The 18,086-nt window shown below is 35.0% G+C and overlaps 1 protein-coding gene across 3 annotated transcripts in view; it reads right to left on the bottom strand.

Moving 5' to 3' along the window:
* The window catches only part of TBCK (TBC1 domain containing kinase), a 231,502-nt gene that overhangs the window by 106,768 nt on the left and 106,648 nt on the right, over window positions 1–18,086 (bottom strand). For all 3 annotated transcript variants that reach the window (XM_030313307.2, XM_030313304.1, XM_032592924.1), the window contains exon 20: window positions 8,744–8,829. In XM_030313307.2, coding sequence (XP_030169167.1) covers window positions 8,744–8,829 — 86 coding nt within the window. The remainder of the gene's footprint in view (window positions 1–8,743; window positions 8,830–18,086) is intronic.

Genomic DNA, 18,086 nt, shown 5'->3' with positions numbered 1-18,086 from the left:
AAGAATTGGCACGAGATTTTCAGTGTGCTAGACAGAAAAAATATGCAGCCGAGAATCCTTTATCCAGCAAGTCTGTCATTTAGAATAGAAGGAGAGATAAAGGTCTTCCCAAACAAACAAAAACTGAAGGAATTTGTCACCACTAAACCAGCCCTACAAGAGATCCTAAGGGGGACCCTGTGAGACAAAGTACCAGAGACATCACTACAAGCATAAAACATGCAGACATCACAATGACTCTAAACCCGTATCTTTCTATAATAACACTGAATGTAAATGGATTAAATGCGCCAACCAAAAGACATAGGGTATCAGAATGGATAAAAAAACAAGACCCATCTATTTGCTGTCTACAAGAGACTCATTTTAGACCTGAGGACACCTTTAGATTGAGAGTGAGAGGATGGAGAACTATTTATCATGCTACTGGAAGCCAGAAGAAAGCTGGAGTAGCCATACTTATATCAGACAAACTAGACTTTAAATTAAAGGCTGTAACAAGAGATGAAGAAGGACATTATATAATAGTTACAGGGTCTATCCATCAGGAAGAGCTAACAATTATAAATGTCTATGCGCCGAATACCGGAGCCCCCAAATATATAAAACAATTACTCATAAACAGAAGCAACCTTATTGATAAGAATGTGGTAATTGCTGGGGACTTTAACACCCCACTTACAGAAATGGATAGATCATCTAGACACACGGTCAATAAAGAAACAAGGGCCCTGAATGAGACACTGGATCAGATGGACTTGACAGATATATTTAGAACTCTGCATCCCAGAGCAACAGAATATACTTTCTTCTCGAGTGCACATGGAACATTCTCCAAGATAGATCATATACTGGGTCACAAAACAGCCCTTCATAAGTTTACAAGAATTGAAATTATACCATGCATACTTTCAGACCACAATGCTATGAAGCTTGAAATCAACCACAGGAAAAAGTCTGGAAAACCTCCAAAAGCGTGGAGGTTAAAAAACACCCTACTAACGAATGAGTGGGTCAACCAGGCAATTAGAGAAGAAATCAAAAAATATATGGAAACAAACGAAAATGAAAATACAACAATCCAAACGCTTTGGGACGCAGCGAAGGCAGTCCTGAGAGGAAAATACATTGCAATCCAGGCCTATCTCAAGAAACAAGAAAAATCCCAAATACAAAATCTAACAGCACACCTAAAGGAAATAGAAACAGAACAGCAAAGGCAGCCTAAACCCAGCAGAAGAAGAGAAATAATAAAGATCAGAGCAGAAATAAACAATATAGAATCTAAAAAAACTGTAGAGCAGATCAACGAAACCAAGAGTTGGTTTTTTGAAAAAATAAACAAAATTGACAAACCTCTAGCCAGGCTTCTCAAAAAGAAAAGGGAGATGACCCAAATAGATAAAATCATGAATGAAAATGGAATTATTACAACCAATCCCTCAGAGATACAAACAATTATCAGGGAATACTATGAAAAATTATATGCCAACAAATTGGACAACCTGGAAGAAATGGACACATTCCTGAACACCCACACTCTTCCAAAACTCAATCAGGAGGAAATAGAAAGCTTGAACAGACCCATAACCAGCGAAGAAATTGAATCGGTTATCAAAAATCTCCCAACAAATAAGAGTCCAGGACCACATGGCTTCCCAGGGGAGTTCTACCAGACGTTTAAAGCAGAGATAATACCTATCCTTCTCAAGCTATTCCAAGAAATAGAAAGGGAAGGAAAACTTCCAGACTCATTCTATGAAGCCAGTATTACTTTGATTCCTAAACCAGACAGAGACCCAGTAAAAAAAGAGAACTACAGGCCAATATCCCTGATGACTATGGATGCAAAAATTCTCAATAAGATACTAGCAAATCGAATTCAACAGCATATAAAAAGAATTATTCACCATGATCAAGTGGGATTCATTCCTGGGATGCAGGGCTGGTTCAACATTCGCAAATCAATCAACGTGATACATCACATTAACAAAAAAAAAGAGAAGAACCATATGATCCTGTCAATCGATGCAGAAAAAGCATTTGACAAAATCCAGCACCCTTTCTTAATAAAAACCCTTGAGAAAGTCGGGATAGAAGGAACATACTTAAAGATCATAAAAGCCATTTATGAAAAGCCCACAGCTAACATCATCCTCAACGGGGAAAAACTGAGAGCTTTTTCCCTGAGATCAGGAACACGACAGGGATGCCCACTCTCACCGTTGTTGTTTAACATAGTGCTGGAAGTTCTAGCATCAGCAATCAGACAACAAAAGGAAATCAAAGGCATCAAAATTGGCAAAGATGAAGTCAAGCTTTCGCTTTTTGCAGATGACATGATATTATACATGGAAAATCCGATAGACTCCACCAAAAGTCTGCTAGAACTGATACATGAATTCAGCAAAGTTGCAGGATACAAAATCAATGTACAGAAATCAGTTGCATTCTTATACACTAACAATGAAGCAACAGAAAGACAAAGAAACTGATCCCCTTCACAATTGCACCAAGAAGCATAAAATACCTAGAAATAAATCTAACCAAAGATGTAAAGGATCTGTATGCTGAAAACTATAGAAAGCTTATGAAGGTAATTGAAGAAGATGTAAAGAAATGGAAAGACATTCCCTGCTCATGGATTGGAAAAATAAATATTGTCAAAATGTCAATACTACCCAAAGCTATCTACACATTCAATGCAATCCCAATCAAAATTGCACCAGCATTCTTCTCGAAACTAGAACAAGCAATCCTAAAATTCATATGGAACCACAAAAGGCCCCAAATAGCCAAAGGAATTTTGAAGAAGAAGGCCAAAGCAGGAGGCATCACAATCCCAGACTTTAGCCTCTTCTACAAAGCTGTCATCATCAAGACAGCATGGTATTGGCACAAAAACAGACACACAGACCAATGGAATAGAATAGGAACCCCAGAACTAGACCCACAAACCTATGGCCAACTCATCTTTGACAAAGCAGGAAAGAACATCCAATGGAAAAAAGACAGCCTCTTTAACAAATGGTGCTGGGAGAACTGGACAGCAACATGCAGAAGGTTGAAACTAGACCACTTTCTCACACCATTTACAAAAATAAACTCAAAATGGATAAAGGACCTAAATGTGAGACAGGAAACCATCAAAACCTTAGAGGAGAAAGCAGGAAAAGACCTCTCTGACCTCAGCCGTAGCAATCTCTTACTCGACACATCCCCAAGGGCAAGGGAATTAAAAGCAAAAGTGAATTACTGGGACCTTATGAAGATAAAAAGCTTCTGCACAGCAAAGGAAACAACCAACAAAACTAAAAGGCAACCAACGGAATGGGAAAAGATATTTGCAAATGACATATCAGACAAAGGGCTAGTATCCAAAATCTATAAAGAGCTCACCAAACTCCACACCCGAAAAACAAATAACCCAGTGAAGAAATGGGCAGAAAACATGAATAGACACTTCTCTAAAGAAGACATCCAGATGGCCAACAGGCACATGAAAAGATGTTCAGCGTCGCTCCTTATCAGGGAAATACAAATCAAAACCACACTCAGGTATCACCTCACGCCAGTCAGAGTGGCCAAAATGAACAAATCAGGAGACTATAGATACTGGAGAGGATGTGGAGAAACGGGAACCCTCTTGCACTGTTGGTGGGAATGCAAATTGGTGCAGCCGCTCTGGAAAGCAGTGTGGAGGTTCCTCAGAAAATTAAAAATAGACCTACCCTATGACCCACCAATAGCACTGCTAGGAATTTACCCAAGGGATACAGGAGTACTGATGCATAGGGGCACTTGTACCCCAATGTTCATAGCAGCACTCTCAACAATAGCCAAATTATGGAAAGAGCCTAAATGTCCATCAACTGATGAATGGATAAAGAAATTGTGGTTTATATACACAATGGAATACTACGTGGCAATGAGAAAAAAATGAAATATGGCCTTTTGTAGCAACGTGGATGGAACTGGAGAGTGTGATGCTAAGTGAAATAAGCCATACAGAGAAAGACAGATACCATATGTTTTCACTCTTATGTGGATCCTGAGAAACTTAACAGGAACCCATGGTGGAGGGGAAGGAAAAAAAAAAAAAAAAAAAAAAAAAGGACGTTAGAGTGGGAGAGAGCCAAAGCATAAGAGACTGTTAAAAAACTGAGAACAAACTGAGGGTTGATGGGGGGTGGGAGGGAGGGGAGGGTGGGTGATGGGTATTGAGGAGGGCACCTTTTGGGATGAGCACTGGGTGTTGTATGGAAACCAATTTGTCAATAAATTTCATATATAAAAAAAAAAAAAAAAGAAAAATAGTTTCCTTAAGAACGAAGAAACATACTTTCCTGTTCTCATTTCAAAGGCCTGGTATATTTTCAGAAGCAGAAACATACACCAAGAAAAAATGATAAAAATCACCCTACCCCGATTTTGCCAAATACACATTACTTACCCTATTTATATGTAAATCACGTAACCACCACGACATACATAATCTAAGCATCACATCAGTGCACACTATTCCTAACTATTCAAGCTCCAGCAGTGCTCAATATTCAGAGTTCTGTGACCCACAGCAAATGGCAAGAAGCCAGAAATCACAATCTTTTCTGCAATGGGAGCCTGCATTTCAATGACAGAAGATTAATGAGGGCTTCTTTTGATAAGATTAGTTATTGAGCGGGCAACTCAGTTTGGGATATTATTACAAAAGTGCCCACCCTTGCCCTTGATGAACTTCACCTCTATTATTAGAGGTGCAGAAAGTCACCAAAGCAATTATTTTAAAGGTGGAAAACCGAAGACAGTAAGTCAAGGGGAAAAAAAAAAAAACCCAAAAAACAAAAATGCTGTACAAACTAATGAAAAATAACTAAAAATTAGTTTGTTAATAGAACTCTATCAATTAATAAAGAAAAATGTTAGAAAAATTCTCCATTTCAATCACACACCTTCCACCAGTCTTCACTGTCAACAATCTCTACATTAAAAATATCAAATCTGTTTTCAAAATTAAATTTAAAAACAGTCTTAACATTTTGGTATTATCTACAGACTTGAGAAACAGGCCAACAAAATATAACAAAACAAAGAACAAGATAAGAGATCAAAAAACAATCATCTGTTAACAACTTTGTTAAATACCTTTCATTTTGCTTATTCTCTGAGACAAGAAAATAGTTGCAGAAAAGCAAATTTTCTCCAGGTTAAGCTATATTCTCTTTCCCTCATTTCTCTTTGTTTACCCCAGGATTCCCAATAGTGAAAGAACCATGCTTTGGAGGGTGTTTGGAAATATATGCAGAGTCATTTTTCAGAAATACATGCAAGCATTTAATTGTCACCATGATTAGGGGATTACTACAGGCAATCAGTGGCTGGGGGCCAGTGAGGCTCAGCATTTGCCAGGTACTAGATATTCTCATCATACAAGAAACTGTCCCTCATCCCACATGACTTATGAATATCTCCTATGATTAATCACAGTACATGTATAAATCCATATTACTTCATTAAAATACTAGTATTAAGGAGTTTTTATAAGAAATTACACAAAAATGCCCCACTAAGATGGGGTCATAATAAAGAGGGAAGCATAAATCAAAGATATCATATATAAATTATTGAATTATTGAATAATTAACTCACCCCATGTAGCAGTGCATTTAACAAACACCAATGTACTCTCCACTCAGAGTTAAGATACTATTTAACAGATAATAACACTTTGTGACAACTGCTTTGGAAAGTATTAAAATAAAAAAAAATACATTATCAGTAGAATGGAAAGCTACTTTGTACCACCATTCCTCAATTCTAATTTTCTCTTTTTTAAATATTATGTTTTATACTTTCTGTAACTTCTGTAAAAATTCCTTCCTAGGTGTAAATAATAAATATGACACTCCATATTTAGGTCTTTTAGTCAATCTAGAACTTATTTTTACATATGGTGTGAGGTCAGCTTTGATTCCCACCTTCCCTCCATATAGTTACCCAACTGTATCAGGTCCATTTATTCAATAATCCATTCTTTTCTAATTGATTTATAGAGGCATCTCTGTCAAAATCTATTTATGGGTGGGTCTGTTTTGTGTTTTTTGTTTTAGTAGTTTATATTAATATCACTGCATTAGTATTCTTTTGGTTAATATGTGCCTGACTTATGTTTTTTATCTCCTTTTTTGACCAATAGCCATAAATTTTTATCTCTTATAAATAGCATATAGAAGGATGTTTTAAAATATCTGAACAATTCCTTTATTAGGCAATCTAATTAATTTATATTCTTTCTATGGTCTTTCTATTTTTTACAGGATTGGTTGACTTTTCTTTGCCTCCCCCCCAAATTGGTTTGAAGTTATACATTCTTTTTCTATTCTCTTAGTGATTATCATTAAAATTTTTAATATGCATTCTCTACTTCTGCATTTCTTGTGAGTGGAAACACTGGCTGTCCTTTGTTCTGGATTATATTTTCCAAGGCTGTTTTCATACAAACATATTAGAAAATGTATGTATGGTTAGAAAACCAACACAAATATGCTAATGCTCCTGCTGCTTGCTGTGCTATGAGTAACAATGTCCCTTGTCTCTGACCCAGGAGTCTTGAGTTTCTTGCCACCACCCATGAAATGTACCAGGCTCAGTTATTAGCTTTTACGTAAAGTGAAATCATATCCCAGATCTGAAAAGATCACTGACTTAATATATAACGAGTATATTTATTTTCCTCTCCTATAAGGCAAAAACATTATAATACTGTTAAGCTGAGTTCTCACCTGCTCTTATCTTTGATATTATTGTTGGCTAACATTTTATTCCCATTTGGCTATTTGCCTTTCCTAAATTGACTTTATGTATAAATATTAAATAGTCATTGTTTAATTACATTTATAAACTAGTGAGGATTAGATGAGTAGTTTAAATAGGATGGAACGGTGCTTGGCACACAGTAAGTACATAATATATGTTCGCATTATTACGTTTTAACAATGTTTTTTGCTCACCTTCCTCAGACCATACTCATTTAAAGTTCAATTTTCCTAATTAAAGCAAATATAAATTATATATTCTTTTTTGTGAGTCCTTTCTTAATACTGTCTATATTTATAGTATGTCTAAAACTTTAATCAGGCTTTCTTTGTAATTCCATACATATTTTTCTGCAGAAATATTTTTTGTCAATCTACAACACTGCCTGAACCAATGTCATTTTCTGCTTACTACTGAGCACAATTAGGTGCTTTCAAGAGAGGTCTTTGAAAATAATTATCCCTTCTTTTAGTCTGTGTCTTAACCATTAGTATTTTTTCCCTCAAATATTACCAACTCAGCAGTCAGCTCTTCTATAATTTCTTCATCTCCAGCCATAATATTTAATGTAGTTTTGTCTTATATCTCCCAAACGTGAAACAAGAAAGGTGGGGTTATATAAAATGAATACTTAATATGATACTATGTATACTGGTTAATTTTTTATAAGGTCTTTTATCTCCATATAATTATAGGGCTTGTCCTTATTTTGTCTGTTTTATAATTTGTATATGTTCTTTCTTGGAGGGCTCATTGAATAAACCATACACTCAAATAAAAGGTATTATTACTCCAGAAACCTAGAAGCAAATGACACCGTAAATGTTAAGAATGGCTGCCATAGGCCTGATCACATCACAGAGTTACATATAGCACAATACAAAGAGCAATGAACTAGGAGTAAGTATATCTATGTTTTAGTCTCTATTCTCCCAATGGAAGATAAACCAGACTAGGGGCAGAGGCTTGTCAAATGATGTAAGGTAAAATTTTAGTTCTGTGACTAATTAGTTTTGTTATCTTCTCAAACACTGTATTTCTTATCAACTAAATGCTGAAATTATCTGCTTCATTCGCCTTGCAGGTTTGTTTTGAGAATCAAATGAAATAACGTTTACGAAAATATTTTTAAACTTCAAAGCACTCTGCAAGAATTTATACCATAAGTATTATTGTTAACACTTTAAATACATTAGTTGAATGTGCCAATATAAACATTTTTCACCTCTAATCTTAACATCAATATACTGGTCCCTGAATATAAGCCTCAAGGGGAAATGCATGATCAGGAAACAAAGAAAGTTAAGATGGAATAAAGAGATCTCTATCTCAGAAGTTTTTTTTTTTTTTTTTTGAAGTTTATAAAAACCTATGATACTATACTCCAAAAGACTATTTAAAGAGGTTTGATTCCATGTCCCACACCACAGATGAGTAATAGGTTAAGCTACACCATGGCTAAACTTTAAGAGTCAATTCTGACTTCTGGGTTGACATGGACTATTAAGAAGCTAATGAAGTAAGCCAAAATCTGGCAAAGCTTCTTAGGTTAATATATGAAGAAAAACACAGAAGCAGCTACTTAAAAAGTCACTGAAGTTCAAATTTCCTACTTCTTCAAAAGCAGCCTGAATATCATAAAATCCAAGTGAAAACCCTTACGGCAGTTTAATACAACACTCACACTAAAGGATTTTTCAAAACAACTTGATAGTGCCAAAAAAAATAAGATACTTTCCCTTTACTTAAAGTGAGAATATGGAAGGTAATCACCGAAACTTTACAACAGAAGGCTGCAATTAGTAGCAGTACTTAGTTTAGACATAAGGACTTCTTATGACAACACAACTTTAAAAACAGTACTCTTTTGTGCTAATTTCTGCTTTATTTTTTTACCTCATGTTCTATTAATGTACCAAGTACTTACATCTGGAATAAATCCAATCTCATTGAGATGATTGCTCAGCTCTGGATCATGGAAAGCAATCATCTGAGAGAACACAGTCAGATACTCTGAAATGACAATATAAAACAATCATCATTTTTACACAATACTTCAGACACTAAATTCATATAAATTACAGCTTTATTTACATTTTGAATGATATTTAAATTCTCTAGGAAGAAAATATACTTTAATAGGTAATTTTCTGTTTTATTACTTTAATCACTTCCTGCTAATTATTAAACATACCAAAAAGCTATGGCACAACTTATTTTCTGCCTTCTAAACTATCAGTTCATTTCTTGAATCATAGATTATACATAATGTCTTCCTATTAAATTCAACATACATTTTTCTCTAGCAATATTAAAGCTGTCTTGATTTATTGTATATTCACGAAGTGGAAAAGATACTTAAATAAGGACCAACACTTAAAAAACATTTTTTTTATTTTAGAGGGAGAGAGAGAGAGCATGACTGGGGTAGAGGGGCAGAGGGAGAGAGAGAGAGAGCATGAGTGTGGTAGAGAGGTAGGGGGAGACAGGGAGAATATCAAGGAGGCTCTACACTCAGTGCAGAGTCTGACATGGGACTCCATCCCATGATCCTGGAATCATGACCTGAGCTGAAATCAGGACTCAGATGCTCAACCCACTGAGTCACCAAGGTGCCCCAAGAACAACACTTTATAAGCAATCACGAGTACAATAATTATGCTTCAAATCTGTTTATATATACAGATATAGGCATTTGTTCCAGTTCTAAATTATTTCCATCTAAGGCTCCCTATTTGCCATATTTAGGAATAAGAATTAACAAATGTTAATCAGAAAATAGGCACACAGGGGGCACCTGGGTGGCTCAGCAGGTTAACCTTCAGACTCTTCATTTTGGTTCAGGTCGTGATCTTGTGGTTCATGGGAAACAGCCCCACATCAGGCTCAGCAATGACAGTGTAGAGCCTGCTTGGGATTCTCTCCCTCTGTGCCCCTCCCCCACTCTCTCTCTCAAAATAAATAAATAAATAAACATAAAAAAACCAGGCACACAGTAGGCAATTAAAAATACTGTTGTTGATTTTAATCCTATTGTAATTCAGAAAGTCCAGTTGAAATATAAAGAATATTTCCTTATTTTTTCCATTATTTCAGCAAATTACTATTTTGTCAATTTACTTACTATGTTCTAACCTAAACAGGATTCTGGCAACGATCAACTCAAGGGCAAGTAAACCATATTTTTGCTAAGTAAAAACACAAAATTAACACATATTTTAAGAAGTTCAACTTCTTTCTTCCCCCCTTTTTGAGATTAAAATGACAATAACTCTATAAAATGAGTAGAATGCTGCCTTACTTAAATCTAATGGTTACTGTGAAGATAAATGGTAATAAAAGACTGAATATGAATTATTTTTTCCAGTTAATAACAGAGGGCTGGGGAGATTTCGTGACCTACTTAGGACTTTTCTCTAGTTTATGACATAGCCAGGTTCAGAATTTAGGTTTTCAGATACCTCGTGGTATGTTTTTTTCTGCTGTGCCAAAAAGGAGCATATTTCAAAAGAGCACAAAATGTGAGTTGTAGGAATATTGGAGAATGTGGTAAGAAAAATTTCAGACTATCTGTATCTTTCTGAAGGAAGATAGACATTCACTACTTCCTAGGGATTCCCCTGGAAATGATATGGAAGATGCTGAGGAATTCAGTATGATGCTGGAATGAGACGTTCGTAATGAGCACACCCAGTGCTCATCCCAACAAGTGCCCTCCTTAATGCCCATCACCCATTTTCCCTCTCCCCCGCTCCCCCCGTCCACCCTCAGATATCATATGTTTTCACTCATATGTGCATCTTGAGAAACTTAACAGAAGACCATGGGGGAAGGGAAGGAGAAAACAGTAGTTCCTTTAAAAAAAACAAGAAGTATATAAAATTGCATTTTAAAACTCTGGTAAATTAATTATCAAAACTGTTTTCCTTTATCAAATAAAGGTCAATACTTGAACCACTAATACTACTATTTTTGAGCACTCCACTATTCAAATCTACACTGTGGGGTACCTGGGTGACTCAGTCAGTTAAGCATCTGACTCTTGATTTCAGCTCAGGTCATGATATCATGTTTTGTGAGTCTGAGTCACTAATTGAGCTCTGCACTAAAAGCATGGAGTTTGCTTGGGATTCTCTCCTTCTCCCTCTCTCTCTCTCTGCCCCTCCCCCACGCATGCTTTCTCTCTCAAAATAAATAAGTAAACATTAAGAACAAAAACCCAGGGGTGCCTGGGTGGCTCAGTCGGTTAAGCGTCCGACTTCAGCCCAGGTCATGATCTCACGTCCGTGAGTTCAAGCCCCGCGTCAGCTTCTGTGCTGACATTGCAGAGCCTGGAGCCTGTTTCAGATTCTGTGTCTCCCTCTCTGTCTCTGACCCTCCCGCATTCATGCTCTGTCATTTTTTTTAGTTCTTAAAGTACCTTATTTTTAATATTTCAAGAAATATTACTAAATTCTTGATAATCTGTTAGTATAAGTAGCCTTCCCCTCTTTTCCTCAATTAAAACTTTGCTTCTGCTGGGTATTATATGTAACTGATGAATCATTAAATTCTACTCCTGAAACTAATATTACACTATATAAATAAAAATTTGAAAAAAAAACCCAAAAAAACCCCTGCTTCTAATGACCAATTCTAATGAATTTTATAATTATTTACCTATAATCAATGATACATATTTTACAAAGAGGAGCATCAAGAAGGGCCACAAAGAAAAGATGAGGCAGTGCTGTATTCAATACCATGATAAAGCCAAATTTCAGATCTAATTTGAACTTCTACCCATGGCTTCTAGGTAAAGAATAGGTATTTGATTAATACTTTTCTTGATTTCATGTTTATTCTATACCAATAGCATTCATTCTATCTACACACTGTCTCATCTTTTCCTCTAAGAACAAGAAAGGCATAATTCACATGAGCTTCAAGAGTTACAGATTAAAGTGAAAACTCAGGTCAGACCCCAATACCCCAGGGAACTTCCAGGTTTAACTTTAAATTTTTTTTTCTACTTCTAATTAGCAATAGTATGTTTACAGTCTTAGTTTACCCAGAAGCTAGAAGTATGCAATACCAATAATCATAAGCATTCAACAATATGTTCATGAAAGCATACAGCTATTAACTTTTAAAAAGCACATTTCATTAAAGAAATTTTTTAATGTTTATTTTTGAGAGAGAGAGATGGAATATGAGTGGGGGAGGGGCAAAGAGAGAGAGAATCTGAAGCAGGCTTCAGGCTCCCAGCTGTCAGCATAGAGCCCGACACAGGGCTTGAACCTATGAACTGTGAGATCATGACCTGAGCCAAAGTCAGATGCTTAATCGACCGAGCCACCCAGATGCCCCAAGCACATTTCATTTTAAACCAGAAAAACTGTGCCTCAAGAAATTCTCCATAGATATGCTCGAGTTTATTAAACATCATTCTTATCTGAACCTGATAAAAGATAATTATTATGTGGTATTACATGGTTAATTAAGGATCAGCTGAAGAAACCTAATCCATCATGAAAACATATTCCTTGCATTCTGCCAAATACCAATAGCTGGATTTATGATATGTGTTACAACTGCATATATATGTATAAAATACAAATATATATGTATTTTTTATAAAATACATACAAATAAATATGTATACATGTTCATATATTATTATGTACTTGTATTATCTCATATAGAAACAGAAGTCATAAGGTTGGCACAAACTGGTTGCTCGGGACAAGCTTTGGAACGAGATATACTATGGTTTGTTACATTTAGAAAAATTTCTTTAGGGGCGCCTGGGTGGCGCAGTCGGTTAAGCGTCCGACTTCAGCCAGGTCACGATCTCGCGGTCTGTGAGTTCGAGCCCCGCGTCAGGCTCTGGGCTGATGGCTCAGAGCCTGGAGCCTGTTTCCGATTCTGTGTCTCCCTCTCTCTCTGCCCCTCCCCTGTTCATGCTCTCTCTCTGTCCCAAAAATAAATAAACGTTGAAAAAAAAAAATTAAAAAAAAAAAAAAAGAAAAATTTCTTTAAAGGTGGGATATGATAGAACTGATGAAGTCAGCACTATGTGATATTTCAAGTTATTTAAAAAATACACTTAAGGGGCGCTTGGGTGGCTCAGTCGGTTGGGCGTCCGACTGCGGCTCAGGTCATGATCTCACAATTTGTGGGTTCGAGCCCTGTGTCGGGCTCTGTGCTGACAGCTCAGAGCCTGGAGCCTGCTTCGGATTCTATGTCTCCTTCTCTCTCTGTACCTCCCCCACCTGTGCTCTGTCTCTCTTTGTCTCTCAAAAAAAAAAAAAAAATGCACTTAAAAGTTCCCGAGTAAGTTAAAAAAAATCTGAAGTGCATATGTCCTTTGATTTAGAAATCAACCTCAGAGAATTTAAGGGTAGTACAGAAAAACAGACCAGTAGTCAAAATAAAACCAAGAATTTCAAGAATATTACTGCTGACTCTTACAATGTTCATAAACATTCTGTGATTTCTAATAATGAAGATATACATCTAGAGCCATAATATAACCCCCCTAAATAGTGTTTCCTAACTAATAGGTGATGTATGTAAGGGTAAATGTTATTCTTTAACATGAAAATCAAAATATTTACACAAATTCCCCTTAAACTTCAAGTGAAGATTCATGTTGCACTCCTGCCCCAAATCATGTCTAATAAAATTTTTTTTTGTGTTTTAATGAAACTTTATACCTTTTATTTTTTGCAATGACATATTAAATAAAATTCTTTTCCCTTTTAATCCCTCCAAATTAAAAATTCTTATACCTCTCCTTTAAAACAGCTTAATTTATTACATACTTTTAAATGACAGTGTAAGGATTTCATATGACAGTATCATATTTTTGTGCAGCTGTTTATAAATAAGTCATGTTTGTTTTCAAAAACAATTTCATAAAATGGATACAGGATGAAATTTCAGAAAGTTTCCACACATGGATATCCTTATTTTTTTCCTTTCTGACTAGTCTTTCTTCTTTCATTCTCTTAGCCAGGGTAAGGAAAGAAGAAGGATGATAGGGGATAGATTTAAAGCAAAAGATTTCCTCTGCTCACCTATCAAAAACGACATTCTCAGTTCTGTAACTATTTGTTATTTTCACTGCTCGTTTTACCTTGAAGATGGTTAAGTATAGATAAATTTGCAAAGAGTCATAAAACTCTTGTCAACTAAAATGTGCCCAAATGAATTTATTTGGTGACATTCTGACTCACAGCACTCAAAAGAAGTCAAAGTTATTTCACTGCCAATGAACCCAAATTAGATGATCTCCCATTACAAAGTTTGCTACTTGTAAAATTTGGCTTACTGCGTAAAGTCACAAGAACAAGTATCAACCTTTATGTGTATAAAGGAAGAGGTGGGTTAAAAAAAAGAGAAAGATAATTTTTAGGGCTACATTTGTCAGCTATTTTTTGCATACGTACCCTGCTCTGCTAAATCTACAAACAAACTCACTTAATGGTTTTCATATTTCTAGTAAAGGTAGAATATTTTCAGTCTCAGAAAAAAATGTCTTTAGTCACATGATGCAAGACACTCTTGAAAATGGCAAGGCTGTATACTCAATGTATTTTCTACTATCTCCCGATATCCTATCATTAAAGCCATCCACGACAAAGATGTACATTCAACCCAAAATAAGAAATGCACCATTTTCCTAAATGCATAACACTTATACTGTAGTTACATATAAGGAGATTTATATACTGTAGTTACATATAAGGAGATTTATATTTATATTATAACAGTCTCCTGTTTTTAGACCGTAACAGACTTTAGTCTATCTTCCTTCCTCCTTCTCTCCCCCAAAACTTATTGAATGTCTATGTGCAGTGTGACCATACATCGAAGTTTACGTGGGAGAGTCCCAGTTGCTGCCTTAGGCTCAGTGTCTGGTGCAGTTTAGTGTACCTTTTAACTATGAAAAATATCCAATTTAGTTATATAGCCACTGTGGCTATGTGTTGCACTACAGTAAATGTTAGACATTACAGAGAAGAAGATAACATCCTTTCCCCCAAAGGATTTAGAAACATCTTACAGGTAAACAGAATACTGGGGAAATTTTCACCCAGTTTTATTTCCTAAGTTTATATGGCATTTCTGTATTCCTTTCCCTTTCTGATGTGTAGGAACCACATCTTCCAACTGGTCCAAGTATGAATATGCCTTAGTTTTATAAACAGTACAAGAATGTTTAACATCGTGGCAAAATTCCAATGGCTGTTTTGGTGAACAACACAGAGCAGGATAACTTCAAAGAACAGTTTAAAAGTTTATAGGCCAGTTTTCTGGGTTATTCCCTTCTTAAATGCAAAATGACATTAAAGTATAGTTAGGTTTTCCACAAAGGATGAGTTCCCATTCTTAATGATTAAATGGCTGCCTCTCTCCACTGGACTCAAGCTGCCTTTTTTTTCTCTTCAATAGCCTAAATTATGTCTTTCCAGTGAGTTATAAGCCTGTTTTCCAATATCTCTGAAACTCAAACCAATCTATCCCTTTCAGATCCCTCCACCTTTTTCAATCCAACTGGTACTCTAAGGTTTTGAATCTAAGAGAAATTTTAGTAATCTTTAGTTAGAGGTCCAACCCTGAGTTGTTTAACCAGTATTTTATTTTTAAAATCCTGTGTTGATACTTTATAACTCAATAGTAACACCACTGTGGATAATCTGATAGTGCCAAAAAAAAGTATGTCCCATTAGGCTAGAAGTAATTAAATTTTTAACCTTTTTAAAAATGTCTAGAGGTAACACGTTATAGGGCACATCATATGGTATACAATTAAGGAAAACAGGATGTTTTCTAGATAACTTTTCTCTCTTCTTTAAGAGACAAAACATTTTAGACTGTGATGAGTATGTAAATACTATATTTTATTAGAAATTTTTAAATAAAAATATTTCAAGTTCTATTAGTATATAATTATAGAAACAAATATTTTTTCCAAATAACATTTAAAGTTGCTATTGAATATAGAAACTTCTGGTTTCTGTAGAGGCAATAAAATGACTAAATGAATATGCAATTCTACAATTAGCTATTGAATTGATTGGCTTTATATGATCTAAGGCTTTTCCAAAACTTGTGGGGAAAAAAGTGTTTATGTGTTACTTATGCCAATCAAACATCAATGTTAATTTGAAGTTTAAAGCTTAAAATACCATCTAACAAAAGGAGAGGAGAGGACAAACCAAGAAGGAAAACACTAAAATGAGAGCTGAATATTTCTAATTCCAAGCCTAAAATAAACATTTGGAAGAAAAATAAAGCATTGTTCTTCCATAAAATTTAGTAACCAATAACCAGTATACTGTTTCAGCTCCTTCTTTAGCTCTCTTTTGGAATTCAGGCATCAAATTTGACTACTCACTGTTTTTTCAACCCATTTTGGAACTTTTTACTGCAGTTCTCTTACATGTTCTCTGTCTTAAGAATATCTTTCTCCCGGGCTGCCTAGGTGGCTCAGTTAAGCATCCAACTTTGGCTCAGGTCATGATCTCTCGGCTTGTGGGTTCAAGCCCCGCGTCAGCTCTATGCTGACAGCTCAGAGCCTGGAGCCTGCTTCAGATTCTGTGTGTGCCTCTCTCTGCCTCTCCCCCACTCACGCTCACATGCTCCCTCTCCCTCCTTCCCTCCCTCCCTCCTTCCCTCCTTCTCTCTCTCTCAAAAAAAAAAAAAAGTATTAAAAAAATTAAAGAATATCTATATCCCTTTTCACCAAGCAAGCTTCTACTCAGATTTCAAATTCATAAATAAATATCCCTCTTTAATGAAACCTTTCTAGACATGCTATCTCTTCTTTTTGCCACTAAAAAGAAGACAGTTTAAAAAAATAAACATACCATAAAATAACCTCCCCAACTTCATCCTCTGTGCTAATATAGTAGTATGTACATTTATTTCATTGACTTATAAGTAGTTATTTTCACATTTATTTCCTATATTGGGCTCTGAAATCCCTTGGAAAATGACTGAATGTTACTAACTCTAAGAACTTCTATTCCTTTAGTAGTGCCTGGCAGAGTCAGTGCAGAACAATTAATTATTGGAACACTAAATTAATTGAGACTGCTTCTTTCTTATGTAACATATGTGGTCAATACAAAAAATGAACAAATAAACACCTTGACTGTTGTTTCCTGGGAAAATATACATGAAACATTTACATAATATTAAAGAACATTTATCATAGCTTTGAAAAGCTTTAAAATTAGTTACCAATTCAAGATTTCAAACACAAATTTATAGAAATTATAACAGAAAATTAACACTTACAAAAATAAACCTTAAATAATTGTATAGTCTTTTCATTACATTATTAAATGTTAAAATACATTACTGATTAATCTAACAAACTAAGGATATTTGGGGGCCTTTCTGACTAGTTCCTCCAAATTCATGTTGTGTACACTATGGTTCCTCTTTATCTTTATATATGAAACAAGATCTTATTTATTTGTATAATAAGCCTTTTTAGAGTGTATTAAAGAAGTCTACAGTCAAAGTATAAAAACACATCTTTTTCAAGCTGGAAATTCATTACCAATATAAAACACATCCATTCATCTGTATTATGAAATAGTTGCTAGAAAAATGAAACTTTTTAGAGTTAAATCATTTCTGTATTTTGAAACATTTCTGTATTTCTGTATTTTGTATACAGAACCAAAAGAAAACCCAATGTAATAGAAGCTTTCTAATATGGTCCTCTGAGAGCTAGCCAATGCATTTGATAAGTTCTGTTTTAACTGCTTTTTTGATGATTCTCCAAATACCTTTATCTTTCTTAAAGTACAGGCATCTAGCTATGCACTATGCTTTAATAGAAGCCTGATATATTTGGAAAAGTATTATTTCCAGGCCCTTCTATATGAGAGACCAATTAATATTATGGGTTCATGTTAGTTTAAAAAAAAATAACAGCATTATTTCTTACTTATACTTAATTGAAGATTAAGAAATCACGTTTTGTGATATACAAATACTCACCTAAATGTTTTCTACCTTTAATCTTTTCAGTTTGTTTTGGTCACAATTTGACAAATTATTTGCATTGTATAGCGTCTGAAATCTCTTAGCATAATTCAAGGTGTTATTAAATCCACTCATTTTGGTATTGCTGGAATCTTAAAGAGTATACTGACAATTCTATAATAAATATCACTGATAAAGGTAATAAGGAAACTATAGATAAGTATGGAACACATCTCAATTAATAAAAGATACACTCTTACAATACATAACTTCATTAATTC

Source organism: Lynx canadensis, chromosome B1 (genome assembly GCF_007474595.2).
Source record: "Lynx canadensis isolate LIC74 chromosome B1, mLynCan4.pri.v2, whole genome shotgun sequence".
Classification (NCBI taxonomy): Eukaryota; Metazoa; Chordata; class Mammalia; order Carnivora; family Felidae; genus Lynx; species Lynx canadensis.
Note: the sequence above shows the minus strand (reverse complement) of the source record. Positions and strands in the feature narration are given on the sequence as shown.